This window comes from Bos grunniens, chromosome 4 (assembly GCF_055505025.1).
Source record: "Bos grunniens cultivar Pamir isolate PY7600 chromosome 4, Bosgru_T2T1.0, whole genome shotgun sequence".
In the NCBI taxonomy this organism is placed as follows: domain Eukaryota; kingdom Metazoa; phylum Chordata; class Mammalia; order Artiodactyla; family Bovidae; genus Bos; species Bos grunniens.
The window spans coordinates 8,598,642-8,624,624 of record NC_141168.1 but is presented as its reverse complement, the minus strand read 5'-3'; the positions used below and the strand labels follow the sequence as shown (position 1 = coordinate 8,624,624).

The following is a 25,983-nucleotide window of genomic DNA, read 5'->3' as shown; positions in this document are numbered from 1 at the left end:
ATGTTACCCAACAGGACAAATTCTCTCTCAATTCTTTTAAAATCTCAGAAACAAAGTCAAAATGTCAATCCTTTCTTTTTAACATTTTTCCCAGCAAAACAACAGCCAGTGTACAACATAAATCTTTGGAGTTCAATCTAAGCTACTACCATCGACAGAATATGTCTCATTTGGGGCAAAGATTTCTTTTTCTGATCATTGAAATAACACACACACACACAAAAAGAAAAATTAAAGGCAAGCATTTCAGCCATCCTGACAGTCATGAGCCCTCTGACAGCTTCCCTTACTTCATCAACCAAGGGTCATTATAGCAGCTGCCTTCCTGAAACCAAGTCTGATGGAAAGAGGCAGAGCTTAGCAAAGCCTCTGAAACATCCCACCTGCAAAACTCATTTAAAACTGGGATCCCCATCAGTCTTGTCCCAGAGGGTCCCCTCCATCCTGCACGGCAGAGATGAGTTCTTCATGTTCCATTCTCATGGTCATCACTTGAGTTTTCCCTGAGGCTCTGGAAAGCTAAAAGGTTATTTCCAGCTAGAGCCACTGGACCCTAGCCCTGTATGCTGTTCCTGGACAAATCTCAACCTGGCAGTAGCTGTTCAGTGAGACTCCTGACCCCCACATTAAGGGAACACTATCAAGTTGGCCAACAAGATTGATGACAGTTGGACTGGAAAGGGTTGACCCAAGCCCTCGTTACCAGGTTTGTTGTTGTTCAGTAGTTCAGTCATGTCTGACCCTGTGACCCCACGGACTACAGCATGCCAGACTTTCTGTCCTTCACCATCTCCTGGAGTTTGCTCAAACTCATGTCCATTGAGTTGGTGATGCCATCCAACTACCTCATCCTCTGTCATCCCCTTCTCCTCTTGCCCTCAATCTTTTCCAGCATCAGGGTCTTTTTGTAACTAGACTGGTTGTCTGCTACTCAGAGCGAGCACCCCTGGGTGGTAGATTACTGCCTTTGTTCTGTGACTTCTGAAGCCTCAGGTCAGGAAGGGGAAGCTCATTGCATTCTGTATTTGAGATGATAGGTTTGGCAATGGGAAATTATCCAAGAAGTGGGGAAAAAAATGGTATACGTTTTATAAAGGTTTCTAAATCATCAGGTATCTAGTGTAGATTTTTATTTGCCTTACATGCTTTAAAGTGACTGCTCCAGTGCTTCACTGAACTTCTTCCTAATCATTGAGGTAAGACATTGTCTGCTGAAGCCCCTTTAAAACCTCCCCAGCTAAAATATCTCAACCTTGCTCTACAGATGTGATGGTTGTGAACAGAAATGTCCTCCCCAAGCTGTAGCAGATCCTAATAGTTTTTGGAGGACATTTGGTTCTTAATTCAAGATGTTCCCTGGGCCAGGTCTATGATAACATACATGCATGTGTCCTAAGTCGCTTCAGTTGTTTCCAACTGCATGCAACCCCAAGGACTGTAGCCCACCAGGCTCCTCTGTCAGTGGGACTTCTCCAGGCAAGAATACTGGAGTGGGTTGCTATGCGCTCCTCCAGGGATCTTCCTGACCTAAGGGTCGAACCCTCATCTCTTACATCTTCAACACTGGCATCTGGGTTCTTCACCATTAGCATCACCTGGGAAGCCCATAGTAACATACAGAGGTCATCTTTTCAGATGCATCCTTGTTAGCCACCTGGACCCTGCTGAGACCATTCCAACCCCACCCTTGCCTTAGCTGGTGATTAAAGATCCAGAGAGTATTTGTATTCCAGGTGCTAGCTACCAAGTGTGACTTGAATTCCCTGCTGCCTAGAGCTTAGCAGAAGCTCAGTTGAGAGAGAACAGGTCTAGGAGGACAGCCTGGCGGCTGTGTGATCCACATGCTGCCCTGCCTGAGTGTCTGTCCCCAAGGCAGGCATAACTTCTTGAAAATATTGATGCCTGGGCACCATCTCTTAGTCTGTGAGGGTGCTCAGGGCACAGAGGAGATTGTTGGGGATGGAACAGAATGAGCAGCAGTGGAAAGAGTAGAAGGAAAAGAAGTAAAGGAACTAATGAGGCTGGGACAGGAATGGAGAGTGTATGTTGTCATGTGGTGGGTCCTGGCAGGGGAGTGGCTTCTGCTTAGAAGGAGATGGGCATGCCTTCCAGGGTTTTGAGCCAAGGACTGACATGGTATGCCGTACATTATGAAATGATCACTCTGGCTAGATGATCTTTTCTTTCCATCACATCACTAAAACTCAGAAAAACTCAGAAGAAATGATTTTCCAGCCAACTGTTCAACTGTTTCAAGGAAAGAAGTGAGCAGGATCCTAAATGCTAGAATCTTCCAGGTAGCAGCTTCCCAGATTCCTGAAAGAGATTATGTCGAGGATGTAGCTCCAGAAAGTTCATTGTGTTTTTTCACTCTAAGAAGGTTGAACTGGAAATGTGAGCTTTCAATTTGCTCTTTGCTCAGGCATGTCCAGTGGCTAGTCCCAGGAATTTTAACTTAATGGTTTGAGATAGAATGTAGGCATATGTGTACTTAAGAAGCTTCCCGAATGGATTCTAATGCACACACTAACCACTGCTCCAGAGGCTGGAGAAAACAGCTGACACTGGCAAATGCTTTGATTTTCCCCTCTCATGCCCAAGAGCTGTACTGACCAGTGTGGTCACCACCAGCTACGTGTGGCTACTGAGCATTTTAAATGGGAGTAGTTGAAATTGAGATGTGCTATAAGCGCAAGACACTTACAGATTTTGGAAAGTTAGAATTAAAGGGTATATGTAAAATGGTTAATTAACTATTTCTATATAGATTACATTTTGAAACAGTAGTACTTTGGATATACTAAATTAAGTGTGACAAGTTATCAATAGTAACTGACTGTTTTTAATGTGGCCTCAAGAAGTTTAAAACAGCACATGTGGTTCACACTGCATTTCTATTGAACAGCACCGATGTAGAGCATTTCAGAGACTCCTTACGTCAGAACTGTAGCCCTCTGTCTGCCAAACCTTCACAACACAACTATCATGCTACCACCCTCCCTTTTTTTTTTTTTTTTAAAGAAAAATGCTACATTGCTTTTTCAGATCCTTCTTTTAGATCAGGTATGAATAGAAAGCATTGAAAGACAATACAACATAGCAGTTAATAGTAAGAAATTGCTAGATGTGTAACTGTAAACAACTTATTCTTCTCTGAGGTCCATCCCCTCATCTATGAAATCTGGACCTGTATCTCAAGGTATTATTGTTTGTAAGTCACTAAGTCCTGTCCAACTCTTTGTGACCCCATGAACTGCAGCACGCCAAACTTCCCTGTCCTTCACTATCTCCCAGAGTTTGCTCAAACTCATATGCATTGAGTTGGTGATGCCATCCAACCATCTTATCCTCTGTCACCCCCTTCTCCTCCTGCCTTCAATCTTTCCCAGCATCAGGGTCTTTTCCAATGAGTAGACTGTTCGCTTCAAGTGGCCAAAATATTGGAGCTTGAGCTTCAGCATCAGTCCTTCTAATGAATATTCAGTGTTGATTTCCTTTAGGATGGGCTGGTTTGATCTCCTTGCTGTCCAAGGGACTCTCAAGAGTCTTCCCAGCTCCACAGTTCGAAAGCAATAACATAGCTCCTAACTCCCCAAAAATGGTAGACCCTGTCACTAGCTCTGACCTTTAAAGAAAATGGGGAGATGTGTTGGATTCAGGTGATGTGATTTGATGTCGGCAGTGGTACCCCAACTCCCAGCATCAGTGAAGGTGCAGAAATCATCATGCCCCAGCTACTCGTGAGTTGGCTTTATGTTATACTTCTGTCATTTAACTGGAAATAAATTCTCAGAATATCAAATTTATATGCAAATATAAGTATAAAATAAAAACCAAAATGTCTTTTGGAAAGAGTATTCTTGATGATAAGAGCTGTGGCTGTCATGTGCCTTCACTATCATCACTGAAAAAGAGAGGCGAGAAGATCTCGGCTAAGAAGGCAAGAGAAAGGAGACTTGGCCTGAAGTCTCAAAGCATCCAGCACTCCAATTAACCTATTTGATTTGTGAGGGTTCGCTTCACCCTGTTGCTTATGTTTGACCCTAAGTCTCACTGCCTTTTGAGCCCATAACCATTATCTAATAATGCTCACCAGCCTCCAATCTGAAACTGAGTTTTTACACCATTGTGTTCCACTTCTCCCAGTTGTCAAGCACAAAAACTTACTTTTTAAAACTTCCTAACTGAATACATCAAACTGGTTTGTCTTCAAAAGTTTCCCTTTTTTTTCTATAGACATGGGAAAACTCACAGAGTTGGTTTCCCTCATTCTCAGGAGACAAACCAGTTAAGTGAAAGCTGGTTTTGTATGCAGCTAGGCTTCCCACCCTCCTCCAGAGGGTCGGCTCCCATTAGAGTGAGATCAGGATGGGCTGCAGTGTACGTTTTAAATCACCATCCATGGCCACCATTATTTCTAGACCCAAAGGCACCATTAGAACCAGGGTGTATTTGCAGATGTTTCTTTGCACTTGGGTCTATTGAAAAATAGAGAAATTAGAAAGAAGTGATTATTTTAAATTTTCCCCAACCTATGGAACAAAAGAAATGACAATAGACAGGGACACATCATAGTTTTAAAAAAGTTGATGTATGTGGCCTTTGAGCTATGTTTCTGGAGGACAATGTTAGTAGCAGAAAAGGCAAACACATCATTGGAACAGGGACAGTCTCACTTCCCGAGCCAGGGCCCTCTGCCTTAGACATGAGATCAAAGACTTCAAAGAGCAGAAAGCCAAGCCTGCAGACTGTGTTTCTTGGAACAATTGTCCTGGGTGCTGAAAACAGCACAGAGCCTTTGGCAAATCATTGACTGAGTGAGTGAAAGTCACTCAGTCATGTCCAACTCTTTGTGACCCCATGGAGTGCTTAGTCCATGGAATTCTCCAGGCCAGAATACTGGAGTGGGTAGCCTTTCCCTTCTCCAGGGGATCTTCCCAACCTAGGGATTGAACCCAGGTCTCCCACATTGCAGGCAGATTCTTTACCAGCTGAGCCACAAGGGAAGCCCAACAATACTGGAATGGGTAGCCTTTCCCTTCTCCAGTGGATCTTCCCAACCCAGGAATCGAACCAGGGTCTCCTGCATTGCAGGGGATTCTTTACCAACTGAGCTATCAGGGAAGGCGAATCCTTAATTCTGAGCATTCCCAGCATCTCACGTGCAGTGCCGTCCACCCCACCTCAGCCTCTCTCCTGCTGCCAGGAGCACTTTTGTGGTTTCGTGTCAGAGGGCAGGGCGGCAAGTAAGCCACCACGTAAACTCAAGCAGGACAGGTCACTAAGCCCCAAGTGCTTCTCAGAAACCATTCCCAGTGTTCCCGAAAGTGTGTGTGTGTGTGTGTGTGTGTGTGTTCCCACACACGCACTCATACATAATTTCTAGGTAAAATTATGCATATATATGTACAGACACATATGCACACACACGAGTTTCCTGAAAACCATTTTGAGGTTGATTTTCTATACATGGAGAGAGAACTATAGATCCATATAGAAAACCTCTTGCAAATATTTTTAACTTATTTCATATAAGAGTAAATTTATTTCACACAGCAATGAGTACATTCATTCTTTTTCCACCGATGTAGTGCAAAAAGAGGGCCATGCTTGAAGAATAGAGGGGAAAAAATATTAAAGTGAAATTTTAGTTGTCAGTTTTGTAATTGAAGCTGTCTCCTCACTTGAAAATATTGTTCTCATTGAAGTGGAAGGAAAAGAGGAGCTGGCAAATGCCCCCAAATGTTAATTTCCCCAGACAAATTACAAGTATATACACAAAGATTTCAGGAGGGCTCTTGCTGTGATGGGGGCATCCATCATTCAAGGCCTCATATAACAGTGCACTGATGGAGTGGCCCAAATTCATTCTTTTTCTTCTTTTTCCTTTCTCCTCTTCTTATTTCTACTTCTTTCTCTCTCTTTTTTTTTTTTCCTTCTTCTACCAAAATGCAAGCAAAATACAACTTTTTAATGACAACCTCATTTTCTGGAAGTCTGGACAGTTCATAATCCTGAACTTATTTTCTCAAAAAAAAAATCCACTGATTGCCAATTTTTTCTTGGCTTTTTTGAGGCAAATATTTGCTTTTTATCCCATATTCCATCTTCTTTGATGAAACTATCCTCAAAAATTATGGATGGAGCTAGAAATACTAACGTGTCTAGAATTTTATTTGTAGGGAGATAGGGGTTATAAACGAAAAAAATCTGACTGTGGCCAAAACTGGTCCATGATAACATTAATCTATTTATTAATTCAGCAGTACATACATGCAGGCTCAGTTGTGTCCAACTCTTCGTGACTCTATGGACTGTAGCTCACCAGACTCCTCTGTCCATGGGATTCTCCAGGCAAGAATACTGGAGTGGGTTGTCATTTCCTCTTCTAGGGATCTTCCCAATCCAGGGATCGAACCCTCATCTCCTGCACTGGCAAGCAGATTCTTTACCACTGAGCCACCTGGGAAGCTCATTAACTCGACAAATGTATGTTAAATACCTACTATGTGCCAGGCATTGTGTTGGACTCTGGAAATACAATATCAACTAAAATGCAGTGTTTGCCCTCAAAGAACTCTTGGTCATCAGTATATGCATATGTCTGTGGTTTAGGGTGAGAAAACCTTTGAAATTACTGCATTTTGAATCTATTTAATAAGAAAATGAGTATTTAAGTCTAGCTGTCACAGAAACAAGTGACAAGCCTTGCAAAACAAAGCCAGGGAGGTCACTTGCAAACCAGAAAGACAGACTCAACATAAAGGCAGCTCTGGCCTGGGGAGGAGCCCAGTGGCCTTTGGTCTGTCCACTTCTGGATTCTGGGTGACATCATTAACAGTTTTCAGTAAGCATCTTTTTATTTTAAGAGGCATTTTTGTTGTTGTTTATACACTAAGTCATATCCGACTGTGACCGCATGGACTCCAGCGCGCCAGGCTTCCCTGTCCTTCGCTATCTCCCAGTGTGCTCAAACTCATGTCCATTGAGTCGGTGATACCATCCAAACATCTCATTCTCTGCCATCCCCCTCTCCTTTTGCCCTCAATCTTTCCTAGCATCTGGGTCTTTTCCAAAGAGTCAGCTCTTTCCATCAGGTGGCCAAAGTATTGGAGCTTCAGCTTTTTTTTTTTTTAAACTTTACAATATTGTATTAGTTTTGCCAAATATCGAAATGAATCCGCCACAGGTATACCTGTGTTCCCCATCCTGAACCCTCCTCCCTCCTCCCTCCCCATACCCTCCCTCTGGGTCGTCCCAGTGTACCAGCCCCAAGCATCCAGTATCGTGCATCGAACCTGGACTGGCGACTTGTTTCATACATGATATTATACATGTTTCAATGCCATTCTCCCAAATCTTACCACCCACTCCCTCTCCCACAGAGTCCATAAGACTGATCTATACATCAGTGTCTCTTTTGCTGTCTCGTACACAGGGTTTTTGTTACCATCTTTCTAAATTCCATATATATGCGTTAGTATACTGTATTGGTGTTTTTCTTTCTGGCTTACTTCACTCTATATAATAGGTTCCAGTTTCATCCATCTCATTAGAACTGCTTTAACATGAGTCCTTCCAATGAATATTCAGGGTTGATTTCCTTTAGGATAGACTGGTTTGATCTCATTGCTGTCCAAGGGACTCTCAAGAGTCTTATCCAGCACTACTGTTCAAAAGCATCAGTTCTTCAGTGCTCAGCCTTCTTTGTGGTCCAATTCTACATCTGTACATGACTACTGGAAAAACCGTAGCTTTGACTATCCCAACCTTTGTCAGCAAAGTGTTGTTTCTTCTTTTTAAAATGCTATCTAGGTTTGTCATTGCCTTCCTTCCAAGGAACAAACATCTTTTTATTTCATGGCTGCAGTCACCATCCACAGTGATTTTGGAGCCCAAGAAAATAAAGATAACTGTACTGAGATATAACCAAGTTCTTGTGTGGTATGAAGTAGATCGCCACTAGCTTCTAATACTTCATACATTCAAGACAACAGCCCTAGATGAGTTTCTTTAAATCACTTGTCTATGTAACCATCAGCATTTTCACAGGAGGCACTTCCCATCTGACCAGTGAGACTCCATCCAGGATAATCAACCCACATTAAAGCTGCCTATATAGTGTGGTGTGTCTTCTAAAGGTGGCAGACAGTTTGTGAATGGTTTCTGTTGGCTGAAGGACAGATCAGGGCTGGGTAGAACATGTCAACATGTCTCAAGGCTTAATTAACATACCCAATAAAGTAGCCACATAGACAAAATGGCTGGGATAAGGAGGAATAATAAGCAAAGTCATTCCATAGAGCTTCCTAGGTCAAGGAAAACAACTTATTTATGTTTCAAAAAATGCGCTCTACTTTTTTTTTTTAATTTATTTTTGACTGTGCTGGGTCTTTGATGCTGCACACGGGCTTTCTCTAGTTGCAGTTAGCAGGGACTACTCCCTAGCTGTGGTACACGGGCTTCTCTTTGTGGTGGCTTCTCTTGTTGCAGAGCACAGGCTCTAGGGCTCTAGCACAGGCTTCATTAGTCATGGCTCGTGGGCTCCAGAGCTCAGGCTCAGTAGTTGAGGTGCTTGGGCTTAATTGCCCCACAGCATGTGGGATCTTCCCAGACCAGTTATCTAACCTGTGTCCCCTGTATTGGCAGGTGGATTCTTAACCACTAGACTACCAGAGATGTCCTATGCCCTCATTTTATCATTAAAAAAAAATCATCAAATGGGAATGGCTTTGGATTTCAGGAGATATATATGTGAGTTCCTCAAATCCCTCAATCAACCACGACTTTCAGATGTGGCTTTTTAAAATCAAAATAGAAATGATTTTAATGTTAACAAAAGCTCATCCTGAGTATTCAGTCATTTGCAGATTTTCTAGTTGTTCTTTCCTATTAAGGTTTCAGCTGGTAGAGAAAACAGAATTTTATTACCTTAAAGAGTCAGTTGTATTTTTATGTTTGGAGTAATAAACTTAACTGGTTACATGATGGTTTCCTTTTAAACTTCCTGAACAACAATCTGGTGAACAAATTACTTTGTAGATTTCTATGAATACATACAACAGAACTTGCATAAGTTAGGCAAGGCAGGGGAGTAGGAAAAAAGAACAGGATTTGAAGTCCAAAAGGTCTGTATTTGACCCTCCCTCTCTGAGTAAAAGAGTAATGTTGGGCAAATTACTCCCCAAGATCTCAGTTACCTTGTCTGTAAAATTAGGATGCTAGCATCCATCTCAAAAATGTTGCTGTTTAATTAAATTAGATAGTATTTGAAAACTGCCCATTGTGACTGACACATAGCAGGAATTCATGGAAGCCCACTTCCTTGTGGCATGTAAACGTTTATCTGGCTCCAATTCGCAAGTATACTCACTGAATCAACAAACTTTCTGAGAGAGCCTCCTTTCTCTAGATTCTGCAGCCACAACAATGAATTAAAGGCAGTACTTGTCTTCAAGGACCTTATGGTCAAGAATTCTATTTGGCTCTTCAGATCAGCTGAGCAAGCAAGAAAGTATGGGATGTGCAGTGTTAGAGCAAAGAAGAAGCAACTTGCTAAGGCATAAATAGAATCAATAGAATGTTTCTCATATCTGGAACGGGCACAAATTATGTGTGTAAATAAATATACAAATAAACAGATAATATAATTCCTAACAGCCATTTGCTTCATAGCAAACAATGAAGTTCGCAGAGCAGAGATAAAAAGAGGCATTTGATTGGGGACAACCTGACCTTTAAAACTGTCCAAGCAAATGACCAATTGGTCAAAAAATGAAAATATGTCCTGTTTATTAAGCTAATAAGAGGGAGAAAAAGCAGTGGGAATCAAGACCATCTCCTAACCTATAAGTCATTTAATTCTTTTGGACACATTATCCTAAAGGCATCTTATGAGACTTTTGTTAACAAACTTCTGTTTTAACCAATGATTATGTCTCAGCTGATGGAATGGCATTTCTCTCAAGAAACTCACTTTACAAAGGGAATGAGACAAAATTTTTCAACTAAGGAAGGTCAGTGTGGACCAACTAGTTAAAGAATATACTGTTGCTATTAAAAAATTCAAATTCAGTTCAGCTCAATGAAAAAATATTTATTGTTGGAGGTCAGGGGCTGGCCGAGACTACCAGGCAAATTTCACCGTGAAAAGCTCACCCTCTAGTGAGGATCCAGATGTGTAACTAAGACGTTCAGCCTCCCACATCCTTGTCCCTCCTCTCCTTCCCTTTCTCTCCCCTTCCTTCCCTTTCTCTCCCCCTCCTCCTTTCCAGGATGAAAGAGGTCAGATGGACCCCATATATTACCTGCTTATTTGCAGAAATCTTTCTCTGTGGAAATGTTTATGTACATACATGTACAAGGCCTCAAGATGATGCCAAAACCATTTGTGTATATATAAGTATTTGTATCTGTATATACATTTTTTTTTCTAGAAATGGGACAATATTGTTGTGTTAACATTGGTTTCTTGACTTAGCTTGCTCTCAAATGATTCAGGAATTAGTGTTTGTGTGTGAGTGTGTGTGTCTGGAAAAGAAATGGCAACCCACTCCAGTATTCTTGCCTGAAAAATTCCAGACAGAGGAGCCTGGCAATGTGTGTATATATTGTTGCTGTTTAGTCGCTAAGTCATGTCTGACTCATTTTTGATCCCATGGACTGCAGCCTTCCAGGCTCCTCTGTCCATGGAATTTCCCAAGCAAGTACTCTGGAATGGGTTGCAATTTCCTTCTCCAGGGGATCTTCCTGACTCAGGCATCAAACCTGTATCTCCTACATTGGCAGGTGGGTTCTTTACCACTGAGCCACCAGGGAAGCCCATGTCTGGGTATACATATGTGTCTTATATGTATGCGTGTGTTCACAGAAATGTGGTGAAATAGTAAAAGTTAGGGAGTCTGGATATGTGGGATAGGGGAGTTCTTTGTACTAATCTGAAATTTTTCTGTAAATTTGAAATTATTTTGAAGTATATCATTCTTCTAAATCTTTAAAAACAAGTGACTCAAGACCCTTTGCATCCCCTCTCCTGCCTTCTTTTGCACCCGTTAGCCCACCCTTGACACCGAGTTAGACCCCACTACCTCAGTGGGGTTCCATTGATAACATGGATTAACACCGGTGTCTTCCCAGGAGGTGTTGAAATATACCTGAAAGATAACAACAGGGCCTTTCCGCAGATGATGAGATCAGCGTCTCTGAGACTTGGCCCCAGACGAATCTTTCTAAAGCACAGCAGGCCGCCACACTCGGACAGAAGCTGCAGACCCCACACGGCTGCATTCCTCCTAGCTTTGTTCATCAGGCCCATCTCTTCCTTCCCGGGAGCACCCTGGCCGCCCTGTGCGTCTTACCAAGATGCCCTCGCTTGTCCGGACCCGGCTCAGAGTCCCCTTCTGGGTGCCTCCTCCGGCCCTCCCATCACCCGCCCCAGAGAGAGCCCCGCTCACCTCCTACTGTCCGAGACCCCACACTCCATGATTCTAAACCTCAAGCTCCCTTTCCCTGGTGTGTTTCCTCTGTCTCCCAACCGACTGTGGATCCTTTAGGGGAAAAGTCTGGGTACCTTTGCTCTTGTTATCAGCGTGGGCCTAACACAGAGTAAGATTCCAAGAAATGTTTCAAAGCAAACAAGGCTACACGTATTGGACTGAAGTTATGACAGACAGCTGGGGGTGCTCTTGGAGGAGCTCTGTGCGCGGCATGAGACTCATAGCAAGGAGTGGGCGCGTATCCTGACCAGATCAGTGAGTGAGAACCAGCCTGGAGGTGACAAGGAGGAAGTGGAGGTGAGGACAACAGTCACCCAGCCAGGGGAGACCACAGCAGAGCTCGGGAGATGCACCCAGGAAGGAACAGGGGCAGACAATGAGGGCAGGGCAGGGCAGGGTATTCCAGGGGCTGAGTCAGCGCTGCACAAGCACAACTTAACAACGGTGATTAATGAGTGGACTCCTTTTTATTATTTTCTCCTTAAATTTCTGAGTTGGGGTCATGAAATTTGATTAAAACTATTAACCCTCTCCCCCCGAAAAGTGCATACACATTTGCTCACGTTTGCCTGAAATTTCAGAAGATTCACAGATTCTCTGAAATGGCTCTAGTGACTCCCCACCCAAATGATAGCCCAGATGTTAAGAAAAGGGATGAAATTTAAGTTTAGGAGCGACATGCTCTCCGCTTTCCCCATCCTTGCACTGCACTGCACCCAGAATGATCTTTTAAAACTCCAAAGTAGAGTTTATACAACTCTACTTAAAACCCTTCAGGGCCACCCATTATTTTTCTTTCTTTCTTTCTTTCTTTTTGGCCTTTAATTTTTTGAACTTTTAATTTTCTGCTGGGGTATAGCCAACTGACAATATTGTGAGAATTTCACATCGAAGGGACTCAGCCATACATACACATGTATCCATTCTCCCCCAGACTCCCTTCCCATCCAGGCTGGCAGGTAACATTGAGTTCCATGTGCTGTACTGTAGGTCCTTGTTGGTTATCCATTTAAAATATAGCAGTGTGTCCATGACCATACCAAACTCCCTAACTATCCCTCTCCGCACCACCCCCCACCCCGGCACCCGCAACCACAAGTTTGTTCTCTAAGTCTGCTGCCTGTTACTTTCTATACAAAAGAATCCTCGACATGCCACTCCCTTTTTCACCAGCTTCTTCCAGTCACTTCCCCCTGAATTTTAGCCATCTTGACTAACACTGGTCATCCCAGTTGTTTTTGGTGATTGACTTAAATGTCATTTATAGCCTATTAAATCTCAAAGAGCTGCCTGGCTTAAAAGAAAGCTCTTAATAAATATTTGAAGAAAATATGGAAAAGACTGGGTGCCAGCTGGATCAGTATGGGCTCAATCTTAAAGATGGGCATGTTTTAAAGTCCACAGCAATTCAATGATTTTTCTGACCTGGGTCATAGAGTCAGGTATGGCAGCAACACCAGGACTAAAACCCATAACCTTTTAATTCCTGTCCTCTGCTTGTACCACAGTAATCCCATACACGTGTCTCAGCTGAAATTTGCTGCTGTGGCATCTTCATCTCCCTCGATCTCCCAAAAGCATTCTAACCTGTTAACTGCCACTTATGCCAGTGACGCTTGTTACGGGTTTTAGGAGCACAACCCTGGAAATTCTGGAGGCAGACTGTCTTCCTGTTTAGGACACTAGTAGAGTTGTTCAGTGCTCTTGGCTCTTAAACTCCAAGTGAGATGGCCCCCCGGCTCCTACACAGTCAACTCATAGACCAGATAGTTTATTGATGTGTTTCCAGTAATAAACTTTATACCTGTGTCTCGTGGGAAGCACATGCCAGTCAGGCTAAACGTAGGAGATTTTTTCTTTGGTGTTTTTCTCCTTTGTATGGATTCAGACACTTGAATCTTATTGCATAGAAACTGACCTGGCAGTGACCTGACCTTTAGAAAAAATGGTGGAAAAGTGGCTACAATAGACATGTATGCACCTGGGGAGACAGAATAAGTAGAGGTGAACATTAACCCATCTGGGTCCAATGTCGGTGGCCCAAAATGATTATGGTGAATTGAAGAAAACATCAAACAAACAGAATTTAAAAATTCCAGAGGGAAATTCAGAGTGGTACACTTGGAGAGAAAAAGTAGATTTTGCCAATACAGGGCCAAGAGAAAAACTGGTTGTATTTCAGGATAGTGGGGCCTTGGGAGAAGAACAGGAAGTAAGTTTAAACAGAGCTGCGCCTTGTAGATTGCCCTGGAAGGAGCCAGGCCTGATTCAGGACCAGGATACACATAGAGGGGTGGCAGCCAAGGTCTCCAGGAGCAGAGCTACATAAAATTCATTTCATTTTCTTACTTGATGATTAATTAAAAAACAGTTAATGAGAGCAATCATTCTGAGCAGTGGAATTCAGCCATGAAAGAGTTTAATGACCCTGAGGCTGGGGAGGCAGTGTCTCTGTTCAGCAGAAATTTCTCCTAAATTTTATAGAGGCTGAACAGAGCTTTCCAGATCCAGGGTAGCCGGGATAAGGTAGAAGAGAGCTTTGGAAGGCAGAAAGAAGGAAGCAAATATTAAAGTGTGTTTGTAGCAGGAGATAAAAAGAAGGAAGCCTGCATTTATGGGTTGAATGTATACATCCTGCCCACAGTTTCACATATTGAAGCCCTAAGCCCCAATGCCATGGTTTTGGAGCTGGGGCCATGGTGGTACAGTCAGCCATTTGTGCCTATAGGTTCCACATTCATGGATTCAACCAAACACGGATCAAAAATATTAGGGGAAAAAAATTCCAGAAAGTTCCAAAAAGCAAAACTTGAGTTTGCTGTACACCATCAACACACCACCATTTATATATAACATAACTATAGCATTTACATTAGGTATTATAAGTAACTTAGAGATGATTTAAAGTATTCAGGAATATGCAAATACAATGCCATTTTATTTAAAGGACTTGAGCATCCAAGGATTTTGGTATTGAAGGGGGGCAGTCCTGGAGTTAATCCTCTATGGATTTTGAGTTAGTCATTGCTCACTCAGTCATGTCCAACTCTTTGTGACCCCATGGACTGTAACCTGCCAGGCTCCTCTGTCCATGGGATTCTCCAGCCAATAATAGTAGAATGGGTTGCCATTTCCTACTCCGAGGATCTTCCCGACCTGAGTATCTTATGTCTCCTGCATTGACAGGTGTATTCTTTACCACTAGGGCCACTTGCAAAGCCCATGGATACTGAGGGATGACAATGATTAGTCTTCGATGAGGTCATGAGGGTGGGTCCTTTATAATGGGATTAGTGCCTTTAGAAGAACAGACCTGAGAGCTAGATTTGTCTCTCTCTCCCATGTGTGCACTTGGTAAGAAATTGTACCTACAAGCCAGGAGAACTCTCACCAGGAACAAAATCAGCTGGCACTTTGATCTTGGATTGATAGCCTCTAAATCCGTGAGGGTAGATTTCTGTTTCTGTAGTTTAAGACACACAATTACGGTAATCTGCTCTAGCAGCCTAAGCTAAGACAACTGCCAATATGGAGACTCAGAAAAGCTATTTTGCTGGAATGACTGGGTCGGTGACTGCGGATGGAGGCAGTTCACAGTGGCAGGCAGACCAACTGTGAAGGTCTCTTCCCAGCTCCAGAGTTAGTGACGTCGTAGTGGCAGCTTGCAGTCAGCCAAAGTGGGTGTGTTTACACCATGGGAACAGGCGAACACCAAACCAGGGCTCCCCCCAGGAGAGCTGCCGGTGTAACCTTTACCAGCACAGCCCTGGATCAGTTAGATGAAAGTTTTGTGGGAACCTGGGCCCCTGGGGTTCTCACATTCACAGTACACCTCAACGTTTGTTGCTGCTGTTGTTTCTGCTTTAATTCCTAATACAGAGTAACACTCTGCAATTATCTCTTCTTATCCATCCAGAGGGATTCAGCATTTGTAGACTCTCCTGGCAAACCATCACTGCAAACGCTGTTTCTATGGGGAAATAGTTCCAAGTTGCAAGCTACTGACTTTGAAATAAACTTTTGGGAAAGAACCCATCAGTGAGCTGGGGACTTTTTCAATTCTGGATCCTCCTGGGAAAGTTAGAGAACAAAACAAGTCACGTCTATTTTAAAAATACGGGTTGCAAAATTTATCCTAAGTGAAAAGGCAAAAGGAATAGAACTTGGAGGGGAAAAAGATGAGAAACAATTTAATAAGAGGGCTGGGTGCCAGCTGTTTTGTTTATTTGTTTGTTTTTCCTGCTATAAACATCAGGGATTTGGTTGGACAGAGGGAAGAAAACCTGTGTGGTATTTTTCTGGGGTGTATGAATGTGGATTTTATTTTAAATGTTTCCAGACATACTTTCCACATTCAAGGGTAGTTTACATATGATCTGTTTTGAGGACCAAGAAATGGTTAAGACAGAATTACTTGTCTGCTTCAAGGTCTCCATAACCTTTATGAACCTAAACCTACAGATGAGGTACTGTGTTTCAAATTTTTGAGAAGCATAATTCAATAAGTCTTTCATAAGAATCTTAGAATATTAGAATAACTAGACACCAAATTCATCATTTTTTTCCATCCAAAAACATGAGTATCAAAAATTAAACAATCTCATATCAGTATAAACCCTTAAATCAAGCATTCTAAATCAATACTTTCTGATCATTTAATTGGGGAAAAGACGTGATTTGGAGCTTGTGAAGTTAGTGTAATTTTAGTCATTCATTCAGAAGGGATGGGTGTATTATTTTCCTAAATGAAATCACAGTACCCTGATTTGCCATTTCCTTAAAACGATCTGAAACAATGAAATGATCACTATAAATCTGCCACTTGGAACTCTAACTGGTTCTCAGCACCCCCTAGCTGCTCCGACACTCGGGTTACGATGGACACGGTTTCAGAGCAGCTCTTGTAAGTATGGTGTATCCCTTCCTCCAAAACAGATGTGAACTCATAAAGCTTCCTAACAATGACTCCAAAATACGCCAGAAAGTATTCTCGGTGGCATATTTTTTGTTTGTTTATCCAAAATCCCCATCTTGCCCCATTCCCCTTCATGATCTGCCTTGAAATGATCATCGCCATAATAATAATAATAGGTACTATTTATTATGTGCTAATTACTTTATCTTTTGTAATTCTCTCTGTAATTACCTCCCTTTCACATATAAAGGGCTCCCCTCATGGCTCAGACAGTAAAGAATCTGCCTGCAATGAAGGAGACTCGGGTTTGAAGGGAATGGCTACCCACTCCAGTATTCTTGTCTGGAGAATTCCATGGACAGAGGAGCCTGGCAAGCTATAGTCCATGGGGTCGCAAAGAGTCAGACACGACTGAGTGACTAACACTTTCACAAATAAAATCCTGAAACCTAGAGAAGCTGGCTAAATGACTTCTCCTAAAGCCATATAAGCAATTAATGGCAGCACTGGATTTGAACGCAGTTCCCTGTAATTTCAGATCTTGTGGTTTTGAACACGATACCCAAAGCCTCCCAGGGTGTCATCAGGGTTCCGGGACTTTCCTGGGTGAACCTCCAAAGCAACTCCCGTCTTTGCCCATGAGCACCTTGATTTACTGTTAGGGAACAGGGACTTCTGGGGCCAGAGAGTGGGCTGTCGTCTAACACTTGGAAATGAACTGTCCGACGAGACGCATGTACCAACAAAACAGACCTTACTGGGAAGGGGCCCCTGGGCAGACAGAAGCAGGGTCAGGGAACCCAGGACTGCTCCGCCACGTGGCCTGTGGTCTCAGGTTTTATGGTCACGGCGTGAATTCCCAGGTTGTCTCTTGCCAGTCATCTGGCTCGGTCAGTATTTGTTCTGACTAAGGGCCCTCCCTGGTGGCGTGTGCATCGCTCAGCAAGGTGGATTCCAGCAAGAAGGAGTCTGGGAGGCTGCTTGCCTCCTCCCTCTTTCACCCACCCACCCCCGTCCCCACCAAATCCGCCTGGTTAGTTTTCAGGGGCAGCACGGTGTTCCATATCGGGACCTCCTGTTGTGAGACAACTCGGGCAGGTGCGCCTGGCCAAGGCAGGTGGTTTTGGTCAACAGTTCCCTAACAGTCAAGTAGTGAAAGTATGAAAGTGTTAGTTGCTCAGTCGTGTCCGACTCTTTGTGACCTTGTGGACTATAGCCCGCCAGGTTCCTCTGTCCTTGGGATTCTCCAGGCAAGAGTACTGGAGTGGGTTGCCATTTCCTTCTGCAGGGGATCTTCCTGACCCAGTGATGGAACCCAGGTCTCACTTTATTCTCAGCATCACTCTTCAACCTAAATTATTTAGTCCAAGTACTAAATGTGAAGTATTTTTTTTTTCCTGGTATGATTTACATCTCTTAATTTTTATTACAGTTTTAAGGTGACAGATTGCTATACTCTGTTACATGCTTCTTCTATTTTGGTGGGGTGTTCGTGTTGATGAAATAACATCCTTCTGCTTAGACATTTTCCCGGTCTGATCGCCCTCCTGGAGTCGGTCCACCCTCCAGGAACGGCCATCGTGGCCACGACAGAGCTCACCGTCTGCCCAGGTTAAGTTGCAGGTGGTGTCGCCATCCAACTCCTCATCTTGCCATTTCGTCTTTTCTTTTCAACAGACGTGGGTGCGTTTTTTGAAGAGGGGATGTGGCTGCGGTATAACTTCCAGGCGCCAGGGATCGGGACCCGGGATTCCGGCAGCAGATCGGAGAACTCTCCAGACCCGCAGAATGGAGCCCCAGACCTGGCGGGCGAGGAGATCCGCTTCAGCTTCAGCACCACCAAGGCGCCCTGCATCCTCCTCTACGTCAGCTCCTTCACCACCGACTTCCTGGCGGCGCTCGTCAAACCCACCGGTAAGAGCCAGGATCCCTAGCCTTCTGACGTTCAGTGTTGGGGGACAAATGAGCTTATGGTCGGTCTCTAGGAGACAGCTAACCGGTTGTAAGGCACATACACACCAACCCCCAGGAGCCCATTTCCTCTCTGAAAACAGGAGCTCTAAGACCCTTGAAGCTTTACGATCTCTCTCTTACAAAGGAAAATGTTCGGGTGTGTCAAGGAGCACGTGTCTCTCATTTCCCAGGGACACTGAACAGGTTGTAGACATGGAGGCTGCCTCTCTGTGGTCTTGTTCTTTGGTGACGAAAGCTCTGCAGCCTCCCTGGACAGCTTCCAGGGTCATAGCATCTTAAATACCAAGATTTTTCTTCCATAGAATCTAATCAGTTCAGTTCAGTCGCTCAGTCGTGTCCGACTCTTTTTGACCCCATGAATCGCAGCACGCCAGGCCTCCCTGTCCATCACTAACTCCTGGAGTTCATTCAGACTCACGTCCATCGAGTCAGTGATGCCATCCAGCCATCTCATACTCTGTTGTCCCCTTCTCCTCCTGCCCCCAATCCCTCCCAGCATCAGAGTCTTTTCCAGTGAGTCAACTCTTCGCATGAGGTAGCCAAAGTACTGGAGTTTCAGCTTTAGCATCATTCCTTCCAAAGAAATCCCAGGGCTGATCTCCTTCAGAATGGACTGGTTGCATCTCCTTGCAGTCCAAGGGACTCTCAAGAGTCTTCTCCAACACCACAGTTCAAAAGCATCAATTCTTCGGCACTCAGCCTTCTTCACAGTCCAACTCTCATATCCATACATGACCACTGGAAAAACCATAGCCTTGACTAGACGGACCTTTGTTGGCAAAATAATGTCTCTGCTTTTCAATATGCTATCTAGGTTGGTCATAACTTTCCTTCCAAGGAGTAAGCATCTTTTAATTTCATGGCTGCAGTCACCATCTGCAGTGATTTTGGAGCCCCCAAAAATAAAGTCTGACACTGTTTCCACTGTTTTCCCATCTATTTCCCATGAAATGATGGTACCAGATGCCATGATCTTCATTTTCTGAATGTTGGGCTTTAAGCCAACTTTTTCACTCTAATAATGATTCTTATTAACCAGTTCAGCTTGAAAGTGAAAGTCACTCAGTCATGTCCGACTCTTTGCAACTCTGTGGACTATACAGTCCATGGAATTCTCCAGGCCAGAATACTGGAGTGGGTAGCCTTTCCCTTCTCCAGCGGATCTTCCCAATCCAGGGATCAAACCCAAGTCTCCCATACTGCAGCCAGATTCTTTAGGAGCTGAGCCACTAGGTTTGAAAGATAGATGGGGGGAAAAAAAAAGTTCCTTAGGATTTTCCCTTTCAGAAATTAATTCTGAAGAAATAAGCCAAAAATCAGACAAAGATTCAGCATAAAGATGTTCATCATAGTTTATAATGTTATTTATGATAGTAAGAATTGGTGAGGACCTAGAAATTCAATTTTAGTAAAATGGTTAGTCAAAGGGAGTCACTGTTTATGAGATACTATGTATCCATTAAGAAAAATATTTGTGAAGAGTTAAGTAAAGACATGAAAAAGCCTTGACTGTACAATATCAGCCAGGCTCCTCTGTCCATGGAACTCTCCAGACAAGAATACTGGAATGGGTTGTCATGCCCTTCTCCAAAGGATCTTCCCAACCCAGGGATAAAACCCTGGTCTCACACATTGCAGGCAGATTCTTAACCATCTGAGCTACCAGAGCAGCCCCAATATTGATTTAGCTCTATAAAAAGATGGATAGAAAAAAAGACAATGATGTGAGCACAAAGTATGTCTGTTTCAATAGCTGACTTGTTTCTCCCAGGTAATACTTTCTACGTATGTGAGATGCTCTTAATAAGCAACTGCCACTGTTCTCACCAGAGAAAAACAGTGAGTAAAATCAGGAAGTAAAGAAGCAGAAAAGCATGCAATTCCTGCTCTCCAGGATTTCACACATTCTTTCTTCTGCATCAGATTAAATCGCTGTTTAATCCACTGGCGTTCTCCACCCTCATGTCCCAAGCTCTCCTTGGTGGGCAGGGAGGCTGCCTCTCAGCTCTAGCTCTTCAAGAATGTCATGAACACGCCCCAGTAGACACTGTACTGTCTGCTTCTCAAGCTACTGCTGCGTTCCCATCTAGTCCCAACCCTCTCCAGTAACTCCTGCCCCACAGCCTACACCAGGCCCTGCAAGCACTCACGTGTGTGTTTATGGGCGTTCGTCACATGCAAAGGCTTTGACTGATGTTTCCATATTAATGACTCCCATGTAAGGAAGCCCAAAGCTATATTGTGTTTCAAATGCATGAATTCCCAAGAGCACACCCTCTTCCTGCAGGTGATAGAGTGGAGTACAGAGAGGTTCAGTTATTTGCACACTTGGCCAGTGATGGCACAACCAACTGGTGTTCCTAAACCCGGATCCAGAGTTCTCCAGCGCTCTTTCTCTGCTGCAGAGATCTCTAGAACACACAGGGCATTTGCAAAGTATAGACAGTCAACTTCTCTTGAGGGGTTGCAAGGCCATCCTCAATTGTTGCTGGAAATTGGCTTTTTCACACTCCAAATACTGCATATTTTATGAATTGAGATTTGAAGCCGGACAAATTTGAGGAACTCATTCAGGAAAAAGAAATCGATAAGGACTAAGCCAAAATATCCAAACAAGAAAGTAATAAATAAAATAAGAAGTCTTAACTAAATGCCCTTGCATCTCTCAAACTTGACATGTTGGGAGCTGCATTGCTCTCAATGCTCCTGGAACCTGCCTGCCCCCCTGGTCCTGATGGTACTGCTGCATCTCAGACATGGAACACACAGCCTGGTGTCATCATGACCACTCTGTCCTTCCCCCTCCTGTGGGTCTATTCCCAATGAGTCCTGTGGGTCCTGTTCTAACCGTGTCCTTCCGGAGCGGCCCCTCCTTCGCTTCCCCACTGCTATCCTCCTGGCAAATGTCTTCTGATTCAGTGCTTCCCAACCCGTGTCACGGCACACATGGCACGTATGTGAATGGCACCTGGGCAGATGGATGAGGTTGTATTTGGGAGGCCACCTGCCCAGGGGCTCCAGCCACCCTCTCCTCCTGCAAGTCCGCCAAGGCCTAAGGGGAGCCTGCTTCTGGTACCCTGGGGCCCCTCCTCGGGGTAGATACACCTCAACACATGTCCAGGAGGCTCTGTTCCCACCATCACTCTGCTCCCAGCCACCCCATCCTCCTCAGCCAGAAAAGGTCTTCCTTCACACACAGCACCCCTACCAAACAGGAGCCACAGGAGGGGTCCCTAGTCCCCCCACCTTCCATCAGGACCCACCAGGCTCCTGGGTGAGAGCTCAGGGTGCAGAACCAGAATGTCTGGATTTTAATTCTGCTCCTGTGTTTGCAGACTGTTGGGTCTGGAATAGTCACAAGCCACACCGAGCCTCAGTTTCCTCATCTGTAACACAGTGACTCCCCCAGAGCAGTGTTGTGAAAGTCAAATGAGTTATTGAGTGTAATGCACTGTACACATGCGTGCATAGTAGATCCTAAAGGAAATCAACCCTTAATGTTCATTGGAAGGACTGATGCTAAAGCTGATGCTCCAATACTTTGGCCACATGATGTGAAGAACTGATTCATTGGAAAAAGACCCTGTTGCTAAGAAAGATTGAGGGCAGGAGGAGAAGGGGACGACAGGGGATGAGACGATTGGATGGTAATCACCAACTCAATGGACTTGAGTTTGAGCAAACTCCAGGAGACAGCGAAGGACAGGCAAGCCTTTTGTGCTATAGTCTATGGGGTTGCAAAGAGTTGGACACGGCTTAACCACTGAACAACAATAATACACACACACACGTTTGTGTGTGTGTGTGTGTGTCTGTGCGTGTGTTAGCAGTAGTTATCCAGAGCCCACTGATTGAATCTACAGTTTCCAACATATTGAGGCCACACATCCCTACACTTCCTTTTCCGGGAACTCTCTACTCCGCAAGCACCCCAGGGATGTTTGCCCAGGTGCCCACTCCATTTCCCTTGTCTGGAAAAGCTCCATCTTCCTCTGTAGCTTCCTACCTGCCTTTCATTCTGGACTCAGATCAAGTCTCGCCTCTTTTCCATGACCGCGCCTTCCTTTCAACTTCGATCACGCTTACTTTCGCTGTCATTTGTTGGCTTTCAGTGGTCTGTGTGGTTTCCCGTCTCTGTTATACATGTGTCCTGTCTTCCCAGCGAGATGAAAGGCCCTAGAGCAGGTGCTCTGTGAGTGTTTGCTGATGGCAGTGATGATGGCCAGGGGAGAATAAATCTGTTAGGCACATTATTTGCTGCAGCCAATAAAAGAGCATTCCCTTATAACTGCTTTAATTCACTCGGGAGATAAACGTGAGCTGCAGGAAGTGAAGTGTCTCTCCATCTTAATAATATTTTATTTTAATGAACAAATATTAATATTCTCCTTCCCATCATTTAGTGGTTCTCTTGTGCCATTATTTGAAAGAAATAAATATATTATTTAAATTTTATTACTCCAGAATATTGCCATTCCTGTTTATAGATGTTCACTATATATAAATTTTAAAGTCTGACTCATCTTTTTCCTCAAAGCAAATCATTCCCAATGCCATTAAGCAAAGCAGTTAGAGAAATTTTAAATCATTTTTACAAAGTCCAAGAAAGCCAGAAAGAGAGAAAATAATGAAAACAACTTAATACTGATTTTAATGAGCTGGAAAACATAAAGGGATCAATGACAAAGAGACAGTAGGGAAAAAAATGTCCAGAGTTTTGTTGTTTTGTGTGTGTGTTTGGTTTTTGGGGGTTTTTTTTGGGGGGGGATAATTACTGGTTCCTCTGACTTTTAGCCTCAAAGGCAGAGCCCTCTCTTACTTCTCTTTGTATCCCCAGATCAGGCACAACCTGGACTGTACTAGGGGTTAGAGGTGGGTGTCTGTCTTAGAAGTGGACTCCACACCAGCCAGGCAGTCCACATCTGGACCTTTAAGACTTGGTTCCATGGTGCTTTGCACAGGGCATTAAATAAGTATACTCTAAGGAAATGAATGCTTAAATGATGAATGAACACAGCTATATGTTTTTAAAACTGGAGATATATATATGTGTGTATGGAGTCTAAAATATGGTACCGATGAACCTATTTGCATGGCAGCAATAGACATGCAGATACAGAGAACAGGCTTGTGGACACAGCAGGGGAGGGACAGGGTTGGATGAACTGAGAGTGTAGCATTGAAACATATACACTGCTGCTGCTGCTGCTGCTGCTAAATCGCTTCAGTGTCTGACTCTGTGCGACCCCCTAGACGGCAGCCCACCAGACTCTGCCGGCCCTGGGATTCTCCAGGCAAGAACCCTGGAGTGGGTTGCCATTTCCTTCTCCAATGCATGAAAGTGAAAAGTGAAAGTGAAGTCGCTCAGTCATGTCTGACTCTTCGAGACCTCATGGACTGCAGCCTACCAGGCTCCCCCGTCCATGGGATTTTCCAGGCAACAGTACTGGAGTGGGGTGCCATTGCCTTCTCCGAACATATACACTACTGTATGTAAAATAGACAGCCAGTGGGAAGTTCCTGTATAACACAGGGAGCTCAACCCAGTGCCCTGTGACAACCTAGAGTGGGATGGGGTCTAGGCAGGGAGGGAGGGTTGGACATATGTATACCTGTGGCTGATTCATGTTGAAATATGGCAGAAATCAGTACAACATTGTAAAGCAATTATCCTCCAATTAAAAATTTAAAAATAAATGTCACCAGTAAAAAAAAAAAAAAAAAAACAAGAAAGAAAGCTGGCTGTGATCATACTAAGTCAGAACACCAGAAGTAAAGTGGAAAATAAAAACTGAAGACAGTCGACTTTTTTCCTGCATATAGCCAAACAACTTTCCTAACCATCTCCTTCACTGCCAAACAATAGATTATTTGTAATGCTATTACAGTAAAGAAAAAATAGGGTAAAAGCCCTGAGTGGTGGGGAGAGAAGCAGCTCAGGGAAAAAGGAGTGGCATGTTCAAAGGTCCTGAGGAAGGAAGAAGAGTTGTATTTTCTAGGGAATAAGCCAAGTGCAAGGGAGCCTGAATGTAAAAGTGAAAGGGTAACTGACTTGATTTTAAAACAAAGTAACTGGCAACCTTTCAGGCAGGACATCATCAGCTATATTAAAAATGTATGTCTTTATCCTGTAAGCAACTGGAACATTTGAAGAGCTTTATGTGAACCATACAACTAATTAATTATGCATTTTGAAAAGATTACTCTGCAAAGAAAACATGGGAAAGAAGAAGAAGCAGGGAAACCATGATTCATTCCCTCAGTGAGTATTTATTCAGCACCTACTGTGTGGAGAAGGAAATGGCAACCCACTCCAGTATTCGTGCCTGGAAAATCCCATGGATAGAGGAGCTTGGCGGGCTACGGTCCATGGGGTTGCAAAGAGTCAGACACGACTGAGCACCTAACACACACACTGTGTGTCAGGCATTATTCTAGACATTGGGAATTAAGTCATGAGGAATATAAACAGGGATTTCCCTGGTGAGCCAGTGGCTAACACTCCAATCTACCAATGCAGGAGTCCAGGTTTGATTCCTGGTCAGCAAATTAGATCCCACATGCTGCAACTCAGACCTGGAACAGCCAAATAAATAACTAAAGAGTAAAATATTTTTAAAAAAATATATATCAGCCAAAGTTCTTACTCTTATGGAGCTTGCTTTTGAACGGAAGAAGACAGACAATAAATAAATGAAGTGCTCTTCTGTAGTATGTTGTATGGAAAGAACTGTCATGGGGGAAAATAAAGCAGAAAAGGAGTGGGGGGCGCCTGGTCAAGGGAAAGCAGTAGGTAAATTGTGCTTTTGAGAAGATAATATTTAAACAGGACCTAAAGGGAGTGAGGGCTCATCCGTGCAGGTAGATAGCTGGAAAATGAGGGCCCCGGGCAGAAGAACCAGCAGGTGCAAAGGCTGTGAGGCAGGAACATGCTGCCATCTGTGGAGAGAGCAGAGAAGCCTGTGTGGTCAGGTGATGAGTGAGCGAGGAGGAGAATAATGAGAGGCTGAGTCAGAGACAATGGGGACGATCACAAAGGGCCTGGCTGGCCAGGATGAAGACTCAGAGTGAGACTGTTGTTGTCATTCAGTCACTAAGCCGTGTCCAATTCTTTGGGACCCCCTGAACTGTAATACACCAGGTTCTCCCATCCTTCACTATCTCCTGGAGTTTGCTCAAACTCATGTCTGTTGAGTCGGTGATGCCATCCAACCATCTCATCCTCTGTTGCCCCTCTTCACTTCCTGCCTTCAATTTTTCCAGCTTTAGGGTCTTTTCCAACGTGTAGGCACTTTTCATCAGGTGGCCAAAGTATTGGAGGTTCAGCATCAGTCCTTCCAATGAATATTCAGGGTTGATTTCCTTTAGGATTAACTGGTTTGATCTCCTTGCAGTCCAAGGGACTGCCCAGAGTCTTCTCCAGCACCACAATTGGAAAGCATCAATTCTTTTGCGCTCAGCCTTCTTTATGGGATAGGAAGCCAAGGAAGGTTCCTGAGCAGAGGGCAGCTCTGCCTTCCATCTGCAGACTAGGGATGGAGACTAGGAGACTCGACTGGGCTGGGGAGACATGGTGGAAGGGCAGAGGCAAGCAGGTTC

At 43.9% G+C, this 25,983-nt stretch overlaps 1 protein-coding gene across 6 annotated transcripts in view; it reads left to right on the top strand.

Annotated features, from left to right (window-relative positions):
* CNTNAP2 (contactin associated protein 2) overlaps nt 1-25,983 on the top strand; it is a 2,322,173-nt gene that overhangs the window by 2,125,596 nt on the left and 170,594 nt on the right. For all 6 annotated transcript variants that reach the window (XM_086398240.1, XM_086398242.1, XM_086398243.1 and 3 more), the window contains one exon: nt 18,088-18,324. In XM_086398240.1, coding sequence (XP_086254366.1) covers nt 18,088-18,324 — 237 coding nt within the window. The remainder of the gene's footprint in view (nt 1-18,087; nt 18,325-25,983) is intronic.